Source organism: Garra rufa, chromosome 11 (genome assembly GCF_049309525.1).
Source record: "Garra rufa chromosome 11, GarRuf1.0, whole genome shotgun sequence".
NCBI classification, from domain to species: domain Eukaryota; kingdom Metazoa; phylum Chordata; class Actinopteri; order Cypriniformes; family Cyprinidae; genus Garra; species Garra rufa.
The window spans coordinates 36,667,330-36,690,826 of NC_133371.1; the positions used below are offsets into that span (position 1 = coordinate 36,667,330).

The 23,497-nt window shown below is 37.3% G+C and overlaps 1 protein-coding gene across 1 annotated transcript; it reads right to left on the reverse strand.

The window, feature by feature from the left end:
* Positions 1–113: 113 nt before the first annotated feature.
* nup205 (nucleoporin 205) lies at positions 114–21,727 on the reverse strand. The gene is made up of 41 exons (XM_073850071.1): positions 21,674–21,727; positions 20,313–20,455; positions 20,031–20,202; positions 19,355–19,499; positions 18,917–19,076; positions 18,600–18,828; positions 18,320–18,484; positions 17,338–17,513; positions 17,025–17,141; positions 16,670–16,807; positions 16,376–16,526; positions 16,056–16,264; positions 15,208–15,390; positions 14,987–15,037; positions 14,294–14,503; positions 13,955–14,192; positions 13,673–13,862; positions 12,550–12,670; positions 12,387–12,465; positions 12,148–12,312; positions 11,930–12,054; positions 11,723–11,837; positions 11,357–11,506; positions 11,205–11,279; positions 10,052–10,209; positions 9,887–9,967; positions 9,111–9,302; positions 8,832–9,036; positions 8,612–8,710; positions 6,994–7,139; positions 6,591–6,904; positions 6,358–6,496; positions 4,565–4,691; positions 4,410–4,483; positions 4,137–4,268; positions 2,817–2,922; positions 2,566–2,723; positions 2,336–2,465; positions 2,124–2,228; positions 1,978–2,036; positions 114–454 (listed from the first exon to the last, which is right to left on the reverse strand). Exons 1-41 carry the CDS (start codon positions 21,699–21,701, stop codon positions 302–304), a joined length of 5,913 nt encoding a protein of 1,970 aa, XP_073706172.1. The 5' UTR covers positions 21,702–21,727; the 3' UTR covers positions 114–301.
* Between the last annotated feature and the right edge of the window lie 1,770 nt (positions 21,728–23,497).

Sequence of the window (23,497 nt, forward strand, 5' to 3'; positions counted from 1 at the left end):
CAGAAAGCAGGTCTTATGGCTTTGGAACAATGTGAGAGTAATTAACAACAGAATTTTAATTTTTGATCTCCTTTAACAAACATTTTGCCAAGAAATTACAGAAACAACCAAACTGTGTTTAGAAATCCATTTATTTACCACATTAGAAAAAAAGCAGATATCCAATACAAAGAGCTTCAGAGCAAGAAAATGTAATGTGTTGGTTGATAGTAATCAAAACGGCAAAAAGCAATTATTTGCCACCTAATTCGAAAGAGTAATGTTTTTTGCACTATTTGAGGGAATATACATGTATGTGAGTTCAGCCTTTGGCGTGATGCACTAGGCCTCGGATTCTCCGCGTCAGGGCCTGGATGAAGGTGTGACGGGAGCGGGTTTTGCTATATAGACCCTCCGCCTCCAGCAGCTTCCTCTGTAATGGCTCATTGAAGCTGTTCGCCACGTCACTCTGCAACTAAACACACAGAGAAGTGTCAAAAACAACTTTTTTTGATGTTTTTGAAATAAGTCTAAATTTTTTTTTTCTAATAGAATGCGTTTTAAAAATGTACTTTATTCCTATAACAAAGCTGAATTTTACTCCATTACTCCAGTCTTTAGTGTCACATGATCCTTCAAAAATCAATCTCATACGTGACCCTGGACCACAAAACCAGCCTTAAGTAGCACAGGTATATTTGTAGCAATAGCCAACAATACATTGTATGGGTCAAAATTATACATTTTTATTTTATGACAAAAATCATTAGGATGTCAAGTAAAGATCACGTTCCATGAAGATATTTTGTAAATTTTTGACCGTAAATATATCAAAACTCATTTCTTGATTAGTAATATGCATTGCTAAGAACTTCATTTGGACAACTTTTAATTTTCTCAATATTTCGATTTTTCTGGCACCCTCAGATTCCAGATTTTTAAAGTAGTTGCATCTTGGCCAAATATTGTCCTATCCTAAGCTAACAATATTTATTCAGCTTTCAGATAGATTTTGAATACAACTGACCGTTATGACTGGTTTTGTGGTCCAGGATCACATACAGTATATGTTTTTCTCATTATCAGTTCTGGAAAGAGTTGTGCTGCTAATTTTTTTCTGGATTTTTTAAATAAATACAATGATAAAATGAACATTCTGATGAACCATTTATAAAAAGAGAAATCTTTTGTACAAATTTTTTGTACAAAAATCTTTTGTATAAATGTCTTCACTTCAACATTTGATTGATGTAAAGCATTCTTGCTGAAAAAATGTCTAAAAAAACAACATTGACCCAAAACGGTAAGCAAAATAAAAAATGACATAGGAGAAAAACTTTTTCCATTTAAAAAAAATAAAACTTAATGTTAAAAAAGTCAAGAAGCATTTGCTGATGAAATCATGAAGCAATTTATTAAAAGCTTAACAAATAATATTTTAAGGCCCTATGAAATTATTTTTTCTCAAATTCAGTGTTTTCCATTAATTTTCTGGATTCCATTTTATTTGTTTCATCAAATTTCAATAATCAAAAGCATGTCTAATTAGTTGATTTTATAAAAAAAAAAAAAGAAACAACAACATTGACCCAAAATATATATATAAAATTATAAAATAATTTAGTAGTAGTAGTAGTAGTAGTCGTCGTCTGCCACAGTTTCTTTTTTGCTTTTATTTTGAAAGGTTGTAAAGACCTTTAAGTTTCTGTTTGTATACGATACGTATGTGTATGTGTTCATGTACTCATATATTGAAGTGGCACAGGTATGCACCATTCATTCAAACAAAGATGCTTAATATTCACAGACCCTAGTACAATTCGGATTTTGATTTAAGTGTACTGGCCTACTTTTGATTTATTCATCCAGAATTTGGCAAATTCCATGACATTCAGCATTATTCACTAATTTCTGTCCCCTTTTTAAGCATCATGAAACACATAGGGCCCTACATGAAGCAATGCAAAGAGAAAAAAGAGAAACACTTCTGCAATGTACCTGTTCAAGATCTTGCTTGCTCACTCTTGACACGCTTAAACCTCTGCTGCCACTAGGATCTAGACAGAAAGCAACAAATGAGTGTCTCATACAGTTAAAAACAAGCCTTTAAGCTTTAAAGAAGACTAGATTGAGAGACGGCTGACCTCTGTAACCTGGTAGAAGTGAGTCTTTGGGGTCAGTGGGAGTGCAGTACAGCAAGTAGAACTCTAGGTGGCGCCAAATCACAAACAGGCATGTCTCAATGATATCTTCAGAGAAATGTCAAGAAATACAGATTGTAATTGTCAAAAAAACTATTTTGAAAAGCAAACGGGATGATTTCTTGATGTCTCAAGCAATCTCTGTGTAAGGATACAGGAGCAGAGGGCAAGAAGCTTGGCTCGGTTGTTGACCAGCTGGACGAGTCTGCGCTTGGCAAGGACGTTTCTCTGCACTGATGAGATCTTTTCCACTCCACCAGAACCAGACACCAGACCCTGGCACAGCTTTGCACACAAGACGACATTATACATGATAAATGTAAACATTTGAATCAAACAAGTACATTTTAGGCCTCACTAATGTTCTCTGTGTTTGCAGATATACCTCCTTCAGTTCCTCAGGGGGAAGCTGCTCTACTCGCTCTAGCTTGTTCAGGCTCTGTCTGTGGCTGTCATGATATCGGAAGAAGTCAGTGGCGCCGTTCTTCAGCAGAAGGAGAACCAATCCCAGACTGGGCACCCGTGCGGAGGGAACAGCCACATCTGATACAACATGATCACGTAAAGAGTTAGGTTACAAAAGCCAGACGGTGTTTTCTCAACATAGACAGGCGCTAGACAATCATAAAGAATGACCTGCTGGTTCACTTGCTGATGGACTGAACAGGCAGAGAGTGAACTGGGCTTCAGCTGAGCTCTGCAGCAGTAGCGTCTGGCAGTATTCCATAATATTGGCACAAATCTGAGAAAGCACATGATACATATATCAGTGAAACAAGGCTAAAATAAACCAATTTTTTACCCCAATTTTTCCCTGACTTGCAGTCTAATGGAGTTGACAGTAGTTGGCTAAAAATCAATGCCTGTCTATAGATGTTGGGCTGTCAAACTGGAGAGATCTTCCCAAAAACAGTTTCAATGGATACAGACTTTGATTTTGATTTTTAGACTTTTTAACCTTTTTCCATCCAGTCAGAGAAGATGAAACATGTTTCATAATTCAGGCTACAGTAAAACGGTGTTATTTTAGCATTATTTATATATAATTATTTTATTTTTGATATAGATTTTTATTTTTTATATTTATTTGTGCATTTTTTTTATTTATATACATTTTAATTTGAAGGTAAATTATAGTTTTTTTTATATGCATAATACAGTTCTTACTACTTTTTATTTCAGTTTCAGTTATTTCAGTACCTCAAGTTAAACTAAAAAGGAAAATGAAAATGACAAATTGGTGACTAAATTTTCAGTATATATATATTTTTTTTTGATCAATTTAAAGCATCCTTGCTAAAAAGTATTAATTTCTATGATTTCTTTGTCAAAAAAAATAAATAAAAATATATATATATATATATACTGTCTCCAAGCTTTTGAATGTGCAGTGTATAATGTTACAAAAGCTTATTATTTCAGATAAATGCTGATCTTTCGATCTTTCTATTAAAAAAAAGGTACTCAACTGTTTCAAATATTGTTAATAATAAAAAATATATATTATATACAGCATATTAGAATGATTTCTGAAGGATCATGCAACAATTGAAGACTGGAGTCATGATGCTGAAAATGCAGCTTTGATCAAAAGAATATATTTCCCTTTTAAAATATATTCAAATAGAAAACAGATTTTAAATAGTAAAAATATTTCAAAATTGTACTTATTTTATGTACCAATTTTTTCTCTCAAGGAATAGCATTTATGGTTTAAGCTTCAATTCTAATAAAAAAAAAAAAAAAAAAAAAAACATTATTGCATTTGTCACGCATCTCGTAACACTGAGGCACAATATTTCTTAGAGATTGTGGTGTCCAGAACTAAAAGTTTATCAATGGCCAGTTTATCTCTCTAACAGTTTACAAAGCTGGCAACTGTGTGATGCCTAGTGTTTTAAAATCAGTTCAGATTTTAAAAGTGGTGTAGTGTTTTTCGGCTAAAGATAGTAACACCTGTTGCATGGCAACCTCCATTTCCTCTCTCTTTTCTGCAAGGTCGCCTGGTGAGACAGTCTCCTCAATCTGCTTCAGGTAGCGAGCACGATCGGTTCCCACTAGCCGCACCAGCAGAGACAACGACTGACGCTGAAGGACAACAGAAGAAACATCACTCATTTTGTAAACTTCATACTTTAACATGCTTTAACTGTCTTTTATTTAACCATTTATAGTCATGTAACCCATCAATTTCTTCTTTTAAAGACTTTTTTTATATATATAATTTACCTGTAATCTGCCAATGTGTCCCTGTAACTCCATTAGGGCAGCACTGTTGATTTCCTGTCCGATCTCAAGGGCTCCTGAAACACAAAAATGAAGATGCACAGTATTAGTCATCCATCAGTGTACAGAGGATTTGAGCAGCTGTGGTGTGTCTGTACCTGGCAGTGCGGTCTTGCTGATGATGGCAGTAAGGAGAGAGAGCTCCTGTAGAGCACCCATACTCATATCCTGACCATGCAGGATGGACTGAATGACGTCAGAGTGAACGATGAGCCACTGCAGCACCTACAAATCAACACACACAGGTTACTTCACATCAACTGTACATTTATGTCTAAAATAAATAGGGTTAGCCTCTAATAGTCAACTAACTGTTAGTCGACGAGAAGAGGCTTGGTTGACCGTTGGCAGGCCATGACGGACAGATTGTTAATGGCAGATAGTTAATAGTACATCGGACAAGACATCCATATGCTCACCTATCATTCATCAAGCTCAAATATGGCTTTTATTCTAATATATGAAGTAGCAACTTCATATGGCCGCCCAATCTAATGTTATGCTATTGAAGTGTCAGTGCAGAGTGTGGAAGCTGAATAGTAGCACCCTCACTGCATGACAGATGGAGGCGCCAGGCCAGTGCGGTCACTTGGTCTTAAAATACTCTGTCATTTTTGGTCGTACAGATAAAAGTAATACATCTTTCGAACCTGTAAAGACTCTACGTTTATTTGTGTTCATCTCTAGTTTATGAATAAATTATTAAACATTAGTGCAGTCTCCTCGCTGTTTTCCCCTGAAACATTCATAATTATTATATCTGCCAGTGTGCTGTGACAAGCTTTTCAAGTGTGCTCTTGAGCGTTTATTAGGCTATGTAGACAATTAAAGGCTCATTATTATGATTTACATGGTTTATTAAATGTGACTAATAGTTGACTAATCATTATAATGAATGGCTACTAGTTGATCAGAAAAATCTTTAAATCAAGGGCAGCCATAAAAATATTTTTTTATTTAGACAAATTTATATATAGTACGATAATATAGTTCAACATAATAAAATACTATTATTTCAAAACATGGAAGAATTAAATTAGTTTTAGTTGATTTTTCAATTAAACTTTCATTTTTCTAATTTATTGTATTTTATTGTTTTTTTTATTAAGTATTTTATTTTAAAAAAATACATTAAAAAATATTGGACAGAAAGTCTGAAATAAATTACATTTAAAATATATAAAATAAAAATATCAATTTATTTTTTAAAAATAAATGCAGCTTTAAATCAGCACAAGACACTTCTTTTAAGAACATAAAAATCTTGCCGAACCTAAAACTTCTAAACAATAGTGTAAATAAACTTATTTACCTGTGTCTAAATACTGCCATACTTAAAATTAAATATAATATAAAATAAAACCCAAAAATTCTATCATTAATTACTCACCCTCATATTGTTCCAAATCCATAAAATCTATGTTCATCTTCGAAAAAAAAAAGATATTTTTTACGAAATCTGAGAGCTTTCTGACCCTGCATAGACAACAACGCAACTGACAAGTTCAAGGAATTGTTAAATAAAGGGTTTTTTTTTTCTTTGCATGAAAAAATTTTCTTAGCTTTATAAAATTACCGTTGGACCACTGATGTCACGGACTATTTTACTGACATCCTTACTACCTTTCTGGGCCTTGAACGTGTCAGTTGCGTTGCTATCTATGTAGAAAGCTCTCGTATTTCATCAAAAATATCTTCATTTGTGTTCTGAAGATGAACAAAAGTCTTAAGGGTTTGGAACGAAATAGGGGTGAGTATAATGACAGAATTTTCCTTTAAGTATGCAGTAAGATGTAGCACTAACTAGCTAAACTTGTTTAGTATATAGCAGAGATATGTAAATTCGTATTCAACCTGTTTTAGAGAAAGCATTTCAACGATGTTTAAGTACCTGTGCCGCCCCCTGCTGGTGCTGTGTGGTGGTGGAGGTCAAGATGACTTGCATCAGTCTGAGAGTTGGCAGCAGGATCTGCCTGTATCGCTCTAGAGGACTGGGAATAAACCCTGAGGGATCTCTCTGCCCAAACACTCTGAAAAAGAGATGCAGAGATAAGTATAGATAAGATATAGACAAATGTCTTTCACTGTCATGTCATTTTATTCTCTGTATTATGGAGTACAAACCTGAGTGCGTCATTCTGCGGGAGCATGTGAAACACCTGACACTCCACAAGCTGACCAACCAGCCCACAACGCAGGAGCTCCATTGCACCCTGTGCTGTCTTAGCCACACGGGTCAGAAGGGCCATTTTGGACTCGTAGATGTACAGTGGTTTGAGCAATGGAGGCTGAGGTGTGAGCAAAGTTTGCAAAGCGACGTCATCCTGTCTCAAGCTCTCAACCAGCACACGCAGGTAGCCGCTGTTACACAGGTACACCAGCCACTGGGATTGTCTGTCTATAGACAACACCCGGTCCAACACGGCCAGAGCCAGCATCTGAAAAAGAGATGATGTCCTTAGCTCAGTAGGCATTTAGAGGTCTCTCATTTCTCAATAACTCAGTAAGGTGGCTTGTTTGCTCTTACCCTGCCAATCTCATGGCCGTCACAAGCATCTCTGCACACCACCTCCATGAGTGCAGTGCCGTAGCTCTCGATGATAGCCAGATTCTCTCTCTGCAGCTTGGAGAAACAATCTTCAGGGGCAGTCAAACGCTCCCACATGGAGGAACCTGTAAATTCAGCATTATAATATTTTTATATATTATTTTTATATATTAGTATACACTGCTGTCAAGTTTTTAGTATTTTTCAAAAAACAAACAGTAATATTGTGAAATATTATTTCAATGTAAAATGTTTTCATAGTTTTCTATGTTAAAGGTTGTATCAGCGATTTCTAGCCTAAAACATAAAGTGTCAATTTCAGCTGACCTTCCTTCACGATCCGCTCGCTGCCTGCCCCATAAATTGTCTGTGAAAAAAACGCGTCTCTCTGGTCAGCCTAGGGTCCGAGATAAGCCAAAAAAAACAATCGGCACTACCAACCTTTCCACACATAAATAAACAGTGTTCCAACCAATCAGCGTCAGGGGTTTGGTGTTGTGGACTTTCGCTCCGCCTCCCTCACATCCCTGCACCAGTAGGAAAGTCCACAACACCAAACCCCTGACGCTGATTGGTTGGAACACTGTTTGTTCGCTGATACAACCTTTAATATTTTTTTCAAAATGTCATTTATTCCTGTGATGCAAAGCTGAATATTCAGTAATATTACTCCAGTCTTCAGTGTCACATGATCCTTCAGAAATCATTCTAATATACTGATTATCAATGTTGAAAACAGTGGTATTTTTTTTTTTATATAAATAAAAAGTTAAAAAGAACAGCATTTATCTAAATAGAAATATTTTGTAACAATATAAATTACCTTTTGAAAGTTTGTGGTCAGTAAAGTTTTATTTTTATTTTTTTTAATAAATTAATACTTATTCACTAAGGATGTGTTAAATTGATAAAAAGTTATAGCAAAGACTTATATTGCAAGAAAATAATTTTATTTTGAATTAATTATATTATTATTATTATTATTATTTTTAATGTTTTATTCATAAAGGAATACTAAAGCATCATCACACGTTCCAAAAAAAATTGGTATCCAAAATTTTATTAGATAAACTTAAATTAGTCAAGTATTACTATACACCTGGACAGATAGAGATATATAAACATGACCCTGGACCACAAAACCAGTCATAAGGGTCCATTTTTTGAAATTGAGATTTATACATCATCTGAAAGCTGAATAAATAAGCTTTCCATTGATGTGTGGTTTGTTAGAATATGATATTTGGCCGAGATACAACCATTTAAAAAAAAAAAAAAATCTGGAATCTGAGGGTGCAAACCAATCAAAATATTGAGAAAATTACCTTTAAAGTAGCCCCAATGATAAAGTATGCAATGCATATTACTAATCAAAAATTACATTTTGATATATTTACAGTAGGAAATTTACAAAATATATTAATGAAACATGATCTCCAATATCCTAATGATTTTTGGCATAAAAGAAAAAGCAATCATTTTGACCCATACAATGTATTGTTGGCTATTGCTACAAATATACCTGTGCTACTTCAGACTGGTTTTGTGGTCCAGGGTCACATATATATTTATTTGCCCTTGCTTTATCTGTGTATACCTGTCTGCAGTGTCTCTGGCTCATCAGGTTTCTGGGCAATTTGCAGGTAGTAGAGCAGAGAGCCATAAAGGTGAGCCCGCAGACGTTGGAAACCTCCACCTTCATGTAAACAAATACCAGAGAGTAAAACAAGTAGTTCAACCATTTAACCTCTAACATAGTGGAATTCATTTACCCAGCTTAGCTGATTAGTCAACCGTGAAAATGCAACCCTTCTAACCTGTGCATAAGATAAAATCCAGTAGCTTCCTCAGGATGAGGTGAAGGGCGGAGTTAGCGATTGAAGCAAATCCTGATCCAGATCCACCCTCAGGTCCCACCCCCTGCTGCTCAGACAGCACTGATTGGCTGAGGTGTGCTGTTAATGTGAAGACTGCCCCGGCTACAATTGGCATCAATTCACCAGCAGCATCTTCTGATAACACCTAAAGAAAAGAGAGAAAAAAGTCAAATTGCTGATCCTTGTTTTTAAGTCCCTCATTGTAATTAGGTTTCCTACCTTGTCATGCAGATCCAACAGCAGGTCTCTAATGATAAGCTGGCGCTGGTCGGCTGGGATGAGCTCTGAAGGACAGGCTGTGAGGATGGTCTCCACCAGACTCCTCCAGCTCTGCAGAGCGTGACGCTTGGCACTGAGACTACGCCGCACGCGGTTCCTCTCCACCACCTGCTGCAGGATTGAGTTCACCTCCTGATACCAACAGAAAAACAGTCAGTACCAGGAAACTCATTTTTGTATATTAGCATACATTTAAACCAAAAATTATTCAGACACCAGATATCATTTTTACTAGTGGATGCAGGGCACTATAGTTAATTTATGTAAGTGAGGATAGCAAAATAAAGTAAACTGTGACATATTATACCCAAAAAATTCTAAATAGAGTGGACTACCAGTAAAATTGATAAAAATTTGGGACTAAAAATTAGACACTTTGACCTGACCATGTTTTTAAGTGTTTTTTCTTTAATTGCTAATGCAACTTTTTTACACCATGGACTGAACAAAATGAAGCACCTTAATTGGTATCATCTAATTATGTACTTAAATTTAACAGCTGACAGCTATTCAACTAATTCATCACATACCTTTCTATCAAAGTTATCTGACATTATCAAGATCAATTTGTTCTGACACTGTTCTGACGGAGTTCTTGTCACATTTTATTACCATTATCTAAACTATAGCGGATACACTGATAATGTGAGCAATGTTGAAGGTGTCTGAATAAATTTTGGTTTGACTGTATGTCACATACTCAGAGACACACTCACCTCCAACAGCAGTGGTCTTTGTCCAATGGCTGCCATGCCCTGCAGTGCATTGATCTCTGCAAGTAAAACTCGATGGAGCAACTAAAAACAAGATGAATCAATGAAAATATTATTTTGTATGTCCTTGACAACATAAGGTCTAATGCATTCAGGAGATACACATACCTTGACATTGCAGACCGTGTGTCCCTGGTCATTGACATGTTCACAGTTTGTGATGACCTGCTCAATCTGAGCACGCTCAAAGAAATCTAGCTGCAGAAGCTCTGGTGCCTCCTGACTGAAGTCTATGGCATCCAAAACACTCAGCAGCCTTCTGCGTACTGAAAGAACAATGGATGATTAAAGGTGACCTATTATGCACCTTCTTACAATATGTAATACAAGTCTAAGGTGTCCCTGGAATATGTCTGTGAAGTTTGAGCTCAAAATACCCCATTCATTATATCATTTTGCAAATGCCTATTTTGGCTGAAAACAGAAAGATGCTGTTTTCGTGCACATCTCTTTAAATGCAAATGAGCTGCTGCTCCCCACCCCGTTTTCCAGAATAGAGCTGTGCCTTTACAGCTTATACCTTAAATACTTTGCTAAAAACATGTTTGGTTTTGATTATTATGTCTATCACATTGAAACCATGCATTTTAAAGCCATTTTAGTTTAAAATTCTGAAATATTTATGATACAACATTTTCAAAGCGCACACCTCCAAAGCATATGCACAGAAAGCGGCTGTCATGTGGCATACGAGTACTGAATTAAGTTCTATTTCATGTCTTATTGCACTTGAACTGTCAAATACACAAGCTTATGTTAAAAACACACAAGTTACAAAAGCAGTTATGTCTGTGAAGGTAAACAGCTGGGAAAGAAATCACATTTCTATTAGATCTGTGTGGCACCAGCGTAATGTACAGTAAATAAATCAATAATTCCACTGCTCCCTTGTCTCCTCGGAGGCTGGGACTCTAAATAGTGTTCTGTGCTCGTTTGTGCAGCCAAAGAAAGAACTTTCGCCATGGCGTTAGGACTGAAAGACCGTTGTCGCTTGTAAAAACAGAATGGTGACACCATGAGTGGAAATGTGCAGATTAGGGGGCAATAAATCTATAATAAGATAGCCTTTTTGTCACAGGAGGAGAGAAATCTGAGTGGCTTGCAGTGAAACCTTTACCAAAACAGTTACTAGGTTGACCTTTTTCACATTTTCCAGGTTCACAATTTTTATGATCAACTTTAACTAATTGCACTCAAAATCAAGGCTCCCACATTTCTAAAGGGTCAGAACAAACTGCAATGTAACCAGGCATTCTCTTACCTTTGGAGACGGTGCCAAAATGCAGGAAACCACTGACTGATCTACTCTCCTCCTCCATGCCCGTCTCTCCATCTGCTATAAGACAGATACAATTGCGTTTACTTCAATGTGGCTGGCTGATCATCGAGAGGAACTCTGGGTGTGTGTATTACCGGCATGTAAAGTGTGTGGCTGGTCATCCAGGAGAAGGTTGAGCAGTCTCTGTGTGTGAGAGCGCTGACGGTTAAGTGAAGTCACTCTGAGCTCAATGGCTGCGGTTTTCATCAGCCAGGACATCTGAGACAGAGCAGCAATTTCATTCTCTGTGGGACATAAAAATGGAATCAATCAGAGGGATATATTTTAAAATGTAGTTTATTCTTGTGATGGCAAATCTGAATCTTCTTGTGATGCAAAGCTGAGCCTTCAGTGTCACATGATCTGTCAGAAAACATTCTAATACGCTGATTTGCCATAACATCACACTAGATGTTGACACACTAGTCTGCCAAACTCAAAAATGCAGACAGGCAGCATACCTGGTAGAATGAAAGGCAGGTGCTGCAGATGAGAAAACAGGAAGTCCTGACTGGTCCTGAGGTATCGCATGGTGGGTCCAGATGTGTCAGGACAGGCACACAGCTGATAGATCACCTGGGACAAACACACACAGACAAAATACACACTTCAATGTGACATAAAAGGCAACACAATGTCTAAATGTAAATCATTTAAACTGTGTGTACCTGGTAGCACAGTTCAGCTAGTTGAGGAGCCTGTTTGGTGAGCACAGGTCCAGAGCGCCACTCACTACCCCTCTGGAGCAGACTAAGGATCGCATGAAGGCAGCTCCGTGGACAGCCAAGAACACCTTATTGAGGTAGCCACAAGATCAAACTGTTTCAAGCATAGCATGGTAAACATAAGAGTCCTAAATTTGATTTTGAGTCACTTGAGATCTTACCTGGGTCCTGCAGGTTAGTAGAGGAAACTGGCTTTTTCACTTCATAGCCCAGCAGATACAAGCCCAGATTGGGGCCTTTTAGCTCCAGAGAGGTGATCAGAAGGTTCAGGATGTGGATTTTGGTTTCATGACGAATTCTAGCAACACGTTTCTCAGGGTCTGAGTCTGAACCAAGAAAAAAGGTTTTTAGATGCTGCTTGATAAGATGATAAATGGCCATTTTCTGGTTAAGGACTCACCGTCTGTAGCCACCAATTCTTGAGCTTCCTCACTGTCCAGACACTCCACAAATCCAGCCATCAACTTCTCACTCACAGCCTGCTCATTATAAAACAGTTCTGTTATAATATAATAGCAATTATAATCCATTTTATCACCTATGGACTATTTGAGGTTTCTTACCTGATCATGAGTGAAGTCTCCAACCAGTCTAGCCTGAATGTTTGGGTAGCGTGCAATACGGCGGAGAATCTTAGCACTCTGGAAAGCAGCATCAGGGTTTGAGCTGCTGTGGTACAGGTACCTATAAAGGCCAGAACAAGCAAAATCAGCCCATGTATTGCTGAATCAGACACACATTAAAGCATTTCTGACATGATTTTCTGGGAGCAATATATGCCAGATATATCTGCAAAACGCTATACCAAAATAAGAGGGATCATACAAAATGATGACTGACCTGAATAAGAGATTTCACATAAAAGATGTTTACATATAGTCCACAAGAGAAATTAATAGTTGCATTTAAAAAAAATGACCGTTCAAAAGTTTATATACACTGATTGTTAATACCGTGTTGTTACCTGAATGATCCACAGCTTTTTTTTGTTTAATGATAGTTGTTCAATGTTCATGAGTCATTTGTTTGTCAAAAAAAATGTTTAGGTTCCACAGAGTCTTTGGTTTTTTACCATTTGTGTGTATTTGAACCCTTTCCAACATTGACTGTATGATTTTGAAATCCATCTTTTTACACTGCAACTATGACAGAAGGTTCAAACACTCATTGATGCACCAGAAGGAAAAATTATGCATTCAGAGCCAGGGGTGTAAACTTTTGAACAGAATGAAGAAGTGCACATTTTTCTTATTTTGCCTTAATATCATATTTTTTAAAATTTAGAATTGCCCTTCAGAAGCTACAGAAGATACATACATGTTTCCCAGAAGACAAAATAAGGTAAATATTTACCCCTGGCTCTTCTTGCATTGTGTTTCCTTCTGAAGCACCAGTGAGCTTTTAAACCTTCTGTAATAGTTGCATGAGTCCCTCATTTGTCCTCATTGTGAAAAGATAAATCTCAAAATCATACAGCCATTCTTGGAAAGGGTTCAAATACACAAAAATGCTGACTAAATTCAACCATTATTTTCTCTTGTGGACTATATTTAACATCTGCTGTGTGAAATATCTTATTCAGGTTCATACTAAATAAAAAAAAATGAATTTTGTATGATCCTTTGCAGATTCTGCAAGCTGTATGTAAACTTTTGACTACAAATGTATGTATGTAAGGAAGCACACCTGGCAATGTTGGTGATGTGATCAGCCCGTCTGCTCTGAGCGCTGACGCCTTGCAGAAGCTGCTCCACAGGAGAGACAAGCAGTGATGTCTGACTTTCTCTCAGCAAATCCATAAATGTCACCTCCTTCTGTAAAGCCAGCTCTAACAAACGCAGACAGTGTAGCACGGCAGACTCCAACTGCTTCTTACCTGCAACAACAGCACCAGCATAATGTAGTGAAAAAATACACACAAACTGATCCATATCCAGATATACAAAAAATAAGGTCTCTTATACTGACCGGGAAAGAGGGCGTAGGTGTCTAGCTGGCGAGCGCCCTCTTCCAGCAGGCTGAGGCAGAGAGAAAGCGTTGGCGAGTCATTCAGCAGGTGGAACATCAGGCTGTGCCCCGGGGGCTTATGGGCTGGCACTTGCTCTCCCTGAAGTTCCACCATTTCTTGCAGGAAATCTGCTGGCTGTGGCTCATATTCTCGCAGAAGTTTGTGAAAAACTTCTAGCACTGCTTCAGCTACCTCCCACTACAGAGAGTTAAATTTAAACAGTCAATAAAGATACAAGATCATAAATGCAAGTGAGATTGAGATAAGAGATATGCAATGTCTAACAGGCTGCATCAAACCTTTTCTGCTGGCCGTCGGTAGGCACGTGTGGGGAAGGCTAGAAACACAGAGTCACGTAGGAAGTCAAGATAAGGCTGAAAGCCTGGCGCACGTAGTCCTGCTCCAAGATTCACTGGAAGTGCACTCTCCACCAGAGTACTGATCAGATGACAAAAGGCCCTTGTGAGAGGATACTCCTCACAGCTTGATTCGATCTCATTCAGCTCCACCTGTTAGAGGAAAATTAAATTAGTGGCACAATAAAAGCACAAATACATACTCAGTGGGGCTACAAAATTAGTGAAAATAGAACCGAAAGCATGATATGGCTTAGTGCCATTATTATCAAATCACAAAGGTCGTGGTGTAATTCAAAAAGTTTTCACCCCCAGCTCTTAAGGCATAATTGTTCCTTCTGGAGCATCAGTGAGCGTTTGAACCTTTGTTAATAGTCCCCCAATTGTCCTCAGTGTGAAACAGTGGGCAGTTTAACTGTTCAGAACAAACTTCTGAACAGGGTAATTGAAAACATTTTTTTTCTCTTATGGACTATATGTAAATGTATTTATTTAAAATATCTTATTCAGGCCAGTCCTTAATAAAAAATAACGTGCATTTTGTATGATCCCTCTAATTTTAGCAAAATAATTAACATTTTGCAGATGTAAATGTATAACCTCAACTGTATATGTAATATTACAAAAAATAGCAACCTCAATCCCAGCAGCCTGTCTCTGTCCAGGGGCTTTCACTGTTTGCAGGATCTGAAAGGGAAAACCATAATGATCAATATAATAATAAAGTCAACCCAATTGAAAAAGGCACTGAAGTTGGAAAATCACACCATTTCCTGCTGAAGTTAATACAGCTAACTAAATTTAAAAATGTATTCTTCTACTGTAGCTCAGTTTGGCATTACAGAATGAAGTTCTACCTGTGTGTACTCCAGTGATTGCCAGAGGGACGCAGCGATCTCAGGAGATTTGCCAAAGGCAGCAAGAGCATGCAAGACTTGAGCTTTCAGCACGGGCTGAACGCTGCACTGCAGCAATCCCAGCATCACCACCACAGGCGTCCATTGAGGGTGTTCACAAAGAGCCAGACGCGCATTCTCACTCTGAAAAATAAGAAGAACAATAATAAGAACACTAATATACCAATTACCAAGAGCAATTTCATCTGCTAGATGACTTGATTCACAAGTTCTGATCCATATTTAATCTGATTCAGTGTTGATTCATTTTGGAATATTTCAATGTCAATGTTTTTGTTGCTTTGAAATGAAAGTGAAATGGGCCAATCATTTATTTATACATTCAAAATATGTAATTTTCATAAACTAAAGTTTTAGATTTTGACAGCTTCAGAAAGAGAGGTATGCTACAAATGATGTTTAGTCACAATTTTTACTCATCCTGTTCAATTAAAGGTATATTAACCAAAAATGTTAAATAAAGGGATTATTTTTGTTTTCTCTGCACACCAAACGTATTCTCGTAGCGTCATGAAATTATGGTTGAACCACTGATGTAATATGGACTATTTTATCAATGTCCTTTCTAGATCTTAAATGTGGTAATAACACTGCTGTCCATGCAGTGTCAGGAAGCCTTTGGATTTCATCAAAATTATGTTAATTTGGGTTCTGAAGATAAACAGGGTCTTACAAGGTCTTACAAGTTTGTAACATCATAAGGGAGAGTAATTAATCACAGAATTTTCATTTTTGGGTGAACTATCCTTTTAACTGGCCATTATATTGTGATGTATGTGTGCTAATACCCAGGTGATGATAGTGGTAAGCAGCTGGAGGAACGCAGTGAGACCTTCCAGCTCTCTCTGAGTGATGCCTCTGATGGGTGTGTGGCGGTACTGCGTGCTGTCGGCACTGGGCACATCTCGTCGCAGGTTCTCGTGGTACAGCATGAGAGAGTGGAAAAAATGCTCCCATGACACAACACTGCCTGATAATCCAGCCTGCCGGTTCTCTCCTGAAACAGCCATCAAAACAAACTTATATGGTAGCGCACACAACTCTTACAATGCTTTACCACAGCACTCATATCACACCATTCTCTTTTAACATCTGAGGGTGTAGTTACCATGTGGAGCTCCGTTGGTTTTAAGCAGACTAAAGCAGTAGTGGGAACATTGGGGACCATTAGCAAGTCCTTTCAGCATGCGCAAGTAAGGGATGTAGAGAGTGGCAGGAAGCAGATCACCCATTTGACGCACAAACTTAGAGAGAACCACCTGAGGTAACATACACAAATAGATACTGAAATTAGACACTTTATTCAAAGCAGTGGTGATGCATAATACACGGTGGATAATGTTTCATTTACCAGCTCACATAGTTAATTACAATTTAGCAAGAATGAGATTGCTTCTCGCACCTGTTTGTGAGGGGGTCTTTGGAGAGGTACTCCCAGAAATGATCCAGTGAGGGATGTGTGCTGAAGAGACTCTGATGGACACCAGAACTCCAAAGCCAGCTCAAGTTCAAATGGATCTTTACTGTAAAACTCTCCAATCTGAAACAAAAAACAGCATTTTTCAGCATTAATTACAATAGTTCAAAAGTGCTACAGAGTAACAGAATTTTTCAGTGCAGAGCCAATTAAAATAGAATGAATTACATTTTAGAAGCAATATGTGAAGATGCAAGCCATTTCCTGGATTTACAGTGAAATGCAATGATGAATAATTTTCTATGTATGTAGTACGTGATCAATGTAAAGGAAAGCTCACAAGTATCATGAGGTGGTCCAGGTCCTTGCGCAGAGATGATGGCGGCTCGCTGCCCATCTGCAGAGCCATGTGGATCAGTCGAGCATCTTCATCAGCACGGTTACGCAACTGCTTCACCTGCAAATAACACTCTTCACTTATCTTCATATGCACTCATTAGCACTTACTCATATTTAAAATTATCACTTTTACTAAAAGGATGTATTGAATCGATCATAAGTGAGAGTAAAGTCATTTAAATTGTCACAAATAAATGCTGTTTTAGAACTTTCTACTCATCAAAGAATCCTGAAAAAATCATTTCTCCTCGCACCTTCATTGGCATGAGAGCCAGGAAATCAGTAATAAGGGAATGCATTCGGCGGGTGTAGAATTCTTCTTGGCTGAAGCCATCACTTCCTAGGATGCCCTCTGTCAGGAAGAGGAAGACACCTCCCAACAGTGCCTGGTCCGCCAGAGCCTCATCTGCCTCGGTGAACTCCACTAGAGCTGAAAAGAAAATTAACAAAAGTAGGAGAGAGTATATTAATCTATAAAGTCATAAAGTGACCATTTACACATTTAAAAAGTTTTTATGCATTTTTGGGGTTTAACTACTATTTGCATGTACTTTTGTAAATACAGATCATATATGTGACCCTGGACCACAAAACCAGTCTTAAGTAGCAGAAGTATATTTGTTGCAATAGCCAACTATACATTGTATGGGTCAAAGTTAGCGATTTTTCTTTTATGCCAAAAATCATTAGGATATTATGTAAAGATCATGTTCCATGAAAATATTTTGAAGATATAACAAACCATACATCAATGGAAAGCTTGTTTATTCAGCTTTCAGATGATTTATGAATCTCAATTTAAAAAAAATTACCCTTATGACTGGTTTTGTGGTCCATGGTCACATGTAGAGATCATGCAAAGTTACAGTACCTATGATCAGTGTTGCCAAGTCCACGATTTTCCCGTGGAATTGGGATATTTTAATACTGTTGCCACTGGTTGTTTTTCATGTCTACAGGTTGAAGCAACCCCAATAACCTGATATTTAGCCCCTGGAATGTGACTTTAACCAGGGAAACCCAGGTTAAAAACGTGTATTTTACCCCCCTGGATCATGCTTTTTACTGGACCCCGCACCGAAATGTGATTGGGCTAGCTTTGAGTAGCAATTAGGCGGGTTTTGTTGTGAAAACCTGGCAACCCTGCCTATGATGTATCATGAGAGATCATGAGAGCTGAAGTAAAATGGATTTTTAAATTAACAATAGCCTAAATTATGAAAGGTGTGTTGATACCTGCGCCCTGTGGAAGTTGTGACAGGGCCCTTAGAGACAGAGCCCAGGCTAGCTGCACCAATGCCTGTAGTCCTGGAAGCTTCCAGCCCTGACCCTCCACCAGCCGACTGTGTACTGCTGCCACATACTGCTTCTCCGTCAGTAGAGGCAAGGCCTGGAGCAAGTCTAAAAATAAAAAGCATAAAAATGTGTTTGTGAAAACATTTACTACTCTACTAGGAAATAAACAACCTAAGTGTGGATAATAATAAAGCATTTATAGCTACGCAAGCATGAATACCTTCTCTATCCTCTGTTCCTTGCTCCAGAAAACTAACATCCAGGCAATAAAGCAATGCCATGACTAAAGCAAGGTTAACGTTGTCCAATGAGCCATCAGCTTCGGCTGTCACCGTCTCCAAGTGACCGATGAGGGTCAGCGTGTCCTCTTTGCTTAGAGGTGACTGGCATGTCCATGCAAACAAACACTCAGCCAGTGACTGTCGGCACTCTTTGATGAGGTCAGATACCTGTACCGTATGAATAACAGTTATTACAAATTGACCATTTACATAATTTGCATATGTATTTAGCATAAAATTAAATAGGATGCTTCACCTCTTTCCTGTGTTTCTCATTGCCAAGGCCACGCTCTTTCTGAAGCCTCTCAAATTCACGAGTCATGTTGATATCGGAGATCAAGTTCAGGATTTGTTTGGTCAAACCCTGAGCCATCAGCTCATCCGTGAACCGTGTAGTGAGATTTACCAATTCAGGACTATATAGGAAGAAAACACAATTTTAACCTTTTACATGTTTTTACATCATTTTAACGTTTTACATGTCTTGAAAAGGTGGCAGCAAACAAGTGGCTAAATCTGGCTGCTATTTAGATTTCATATGATCTGTAAAATAGCTTCTAGGTTTAAATTTCCATTATCCTGGGAGTTCTTGAAGAGAGCAATCAATAGCCTGTCAACCTCTTGGATAAAGGAAGTACGGGACAAGCACGGGAGAATGAGCTAGATCTTGTTGCATGAAAGAAAACCAAGAAACCTTAGGTCAAGCGTGAAAGTCTTCCCGTGTCTGGACTGGATAAGCGAGCGAAGGGAGTTTGCCACACAGCGTTTGCCATCCCAGTAAAGGAGCACAGCTACCAGGCCTCGAGTCAGACCGGGGAAATGTGGCTGCTGGTGCTCTCCTAAAAAGAAATACACATGAAGACCACATTATTGCATTGAAATTTACTGCAGTTTTACAATATTTGACCCTGGACCACAAAACCAGTCTTAAGTAGCACGGGTATATTTGTAGTAATAGCCAAAAAATACACTGTATGGGACAAAATTATAAATTTTTATTTTCTGCCAAAAAATCATTAAGATATTAAGTAAAGATCATGTTCCATAAAGATATTTTGTAAATTTTCTACCGTAAATATATCAAAACTTAATTTTTGATTAGTAATATGCATTGCTAAGAACTTCATTTGGACAACTTTAAAGGAGATTTTCTCAATATTTTTATTTTTTTTGCACCCTCAGATTTTCAAATAATTGTATCTCGGGCCAAATATTGTCCTATCCTAACAAACCATACATCAATAGAATGCTTAATTATTCAGCTTATTCAGCATTTATTAAAATTACTTAAGGCTGGTTTTGTGGTCCAGGGTCACATATGAGCAATGTGCATTTCAGCAGTACTGAACGTGTATGTTCAGTGTGTGTACCTGCCAACAGCAACTCAAGGGCAGCTAGTTCTCCCAAATCAAAAAGGTCACTAAGGATGAAGGCTTCTGAGATAAGCTGCTCAGGTAGTAGTCGTACTCCTTGCTGACCCTGAATAGCAATGCCTTCTGTGCTGGCTTTCCGAACCTTCTCTCTCTGTTCTGCACTCTTCATCTGTTTTGCAAAAGAAAGAAAGAATGCATTTTTAGCTCTAAAACATTTTAACCAAACATAATTACAATACAATTACAGTCTATATAGAATCTATAGAAAGTGAAACCTACTGGGTTTTTGAAGAGGGTGAGGAAGGAGGGTTTGTGTTTCTTCAACTGCAGATCTAAGAGATGAACACTCTCTGGCTGTCGTCTCCATATGGCCCCCTCCACGGCTTCCCAGAGCTCCTTCAGCGGGCCCCACAGACTGGCTCCTGCAAACAGATTCACAATGTCACAAAAAAATTATGAAATCAATTCTTTCTGTATACATGCCACTGAATGTAAACAATGCCACTGAAGCAAAACTCACATATTCTGTTGATTACTGCTGCTGAAAATGGTAAATTATTGTCATGTTTTGGGCTGTACTAATCGGTCGGACCAAAAAAAAAAAAAGGAGTACTATAGACTGCCAAAAGTTATAACAAATGAAGGAGAAGAGTGTAAAAAACTGTTTGGAGGAACAAAAGGCGTTTGTGGTTGGGCAAACTGCACCAGGATTCCCAGGACAAGCATCTTGAAAACATTCATGTTTGTTCTTATAATTTCCATTTTATTACTGCTTGTATGCATCTTTACCTCCTATAGTTTACCTCTTTATAAACTATAGTTTTGTCAAAATATTGCACCCTTTCCTGCTTACTAAGTCCTTCTCTATGTTTTTTTCCTATGTTTTCATATTAGTATATTAACCATGCAATCAATGCTGTTGTTTACATCTAAGAATTGCCAAAATCGTGACTCAAATGCAAACCCTATGGGAAAGTAATGGTCAAATGGTCACAAAATGCCTTAGTGCAACTCTTTTGAGTTGATTTGACGTAAAAGTAAAGATTATTGCAAAATCACTAACACAGGAGGCTGTCAAAAGACACATTTGAAGCATGAATATTAACATTCACTGGGAACCATTAACTACAATGGCCAGTCCATTGATGACTGGAAGTGAAAAAGAATACAAAATAGATTTCATGCCGCAAAAACAACTCATATTTAAGTCACTACATAACAAAACCACATTAAACATCATGCTTAAATACACATTTTAGACTTAATTGAGACATTATCTTAGCAATCTACTAACTTTATTTACAACTAGAGACCGTCTTCATGAGCTAGTTGTAAGACAAATTAATGTTTTAAATAAACTGCTCTGTTTGGTCACACAGAAACGATGATCTTACCGCACCATTTCCTATAAAACAATATTAATAATAGTACTATTGTGGATAGATAATAATGAATGTAGTGTGTGACGCATAGCTACACTTTAGTCATATGTACTATTGAAGATAACGTGGAGAGCTAACTAAGTATTTGTCATTTAAATCTAATAAATTACGTTAGTTTGCATAGCTAGTGCATTCGTCATTACTCCATATCTTAAAAATATGAAGTATGTTTAAAATATAGGATATATAAATTAATACCTGAATTTACCGCCATCTGCGTCGCCATGTCTGAAGCAAGCGTGAGAGGGCTGCCCCGAATTTCGCCGGTGTGAAACAACTTTCGGTTTCTTTTGTAAATAAAAACTTGATTTCAAATTCCCATTCGTGTATTTTTATTTATTTATATGTTTTGTTATTTATTTATTTGTTTTGTTTTTGTCAAATTGGTTTTGTTGCATTAATGAGTTAAGCATAAATAACGTCTTTGGACAAAATAGAAATAGAAGTGGGTAGAGTGGAAGTCGGCATGAAACCTGAAATAACTGAAACTGAAATAAGCGAGGAGTTTAGAGGCCCGACAGTTGTCAATAGTTGGTCAGAAACAATTAGACTAAACAATATAGTTTTATTTCATAATATTTTAATTAGATGTATAGTCTCTGTATTGTTATTTATAATATTATTAATCAAATATTGTCTAGACTCCGGCTACCGCCTCACCAGAGGTAACGTTGTCACATGGTTACATGTTACTTTTTTCATCGGTTTTAAAAGTAGACCAATCATAGTCACTTGTGTAGATGGGGATATGGTGTTTCATAAAATAGTTTTAAAGACGGTCCTCGGTCACATTTGTATTTGTATGACGGAGGCCGCTTGTGAAATTTATGACAAATAAACGATTATAATGTTAGTATGCTTATTCAGTAAGACCAAAAACACCCTTGAATGCGGCTTAATTGAGGATTCAGTTGTCTGAGCCGCCCGCCAAGCGCAGTTTAGGCATATTTGGAGACAGGTCCACAACATACTGCCTGATAAACTGCCTGAGAAGAACAACTAACGTTAATCCTATCCTGCACTTTCACCAGCAACATAAGATGTTACCTTATGCTCTTCTTGACAAAAATACTTACCTGCTACCTGAAACCCCAGCAAGTGGATATTAGTCTCTCAAAGTAAGACTTTGTGTGTGTGTGTGTGTGTGTGTGTGTGTGTGTGTGTGTGTACCTGGTATTCATCACGTTATGGGGACCAAATGTCCCCACAAGGATAGGAATACCAGTAAATTTTGACCTTGTGGGGACATTTCTCAGGTCCCCATGAGGAAACAGGCTTATAAATCATGCACAATGAGTTTTTTTGAGGAAGTAAAAGTTTGCACAATCTCCTGTGAGGGCTAGGTTTAGGTGTAGGGTAGGTGTAGGGCCATAGAAAGTACGGTTTGTACAGTATAAAAACCATTACGCCTATGGAATGTCCCCATAAAACATGTAAACCAGTGTGTGTGTGTGTGTGTGTGTGTGTGTGTGTGTGTGTGTGTGTGTGTGTATAGATATAGATATAGATATATAGATTTTTTTTTTTTTTTTTACATATTATTATTATATTTACATATAATATTTTTGTTTGTACATGTGTGTATTTTTATTATTATTTTTTTATTTTTAATTATTATATAGTAAATGGTATGGTATTATTTTGAGGTTTACTGTATTTAATTATCCAGACCTACACTACCAGTCAAAGTTTTTGAACAGTAAAAAATTTTTGAATGATATTTTTAAGAAGTCTCTTCTACTCATCAAGCCTGCATTTATTTGATCCAAAATACAACAAAAACAGTCAAGTTATAAATATTTTTATTATTTAAAAATAAATGTTTTCTATTTGAATATTATTTAAAATGTAATTTTTTCCATTGATTTTAAATCTGAATTTTTAGCAGCATTACATGATCCTTCAGAAACCATTCGAATATTCTGATCTGCTCAAAAAACATTTATTATCATTTTAATGTTGAAAATAGCTGAGTAGAACTTTTTAGGTTTCTTTGAATATAAAGTTAAGAACAGCATTTGT

Coding starts and splice junctions, on each gene's coding strand:
- nup205 (XM_073850071.1), bottom strand. CDS start 21,701: ATGGCGACGCAGATGGCGGTAAATTCAG. Junction 11,280..11,356: donor GCCACACACTTTACATGCCG/GTAATACACACA, acceptor TCTGTCTTATAG/CAGATGGAGAGACGGGCATG. Junction 10,210..11,204: donor TTTTGGCACCGTCTCCAAAG/GTAAGAGAATGC, acceptor TTGTTCTTTCAG/TACGCAGAAGGCTGCTGAGT.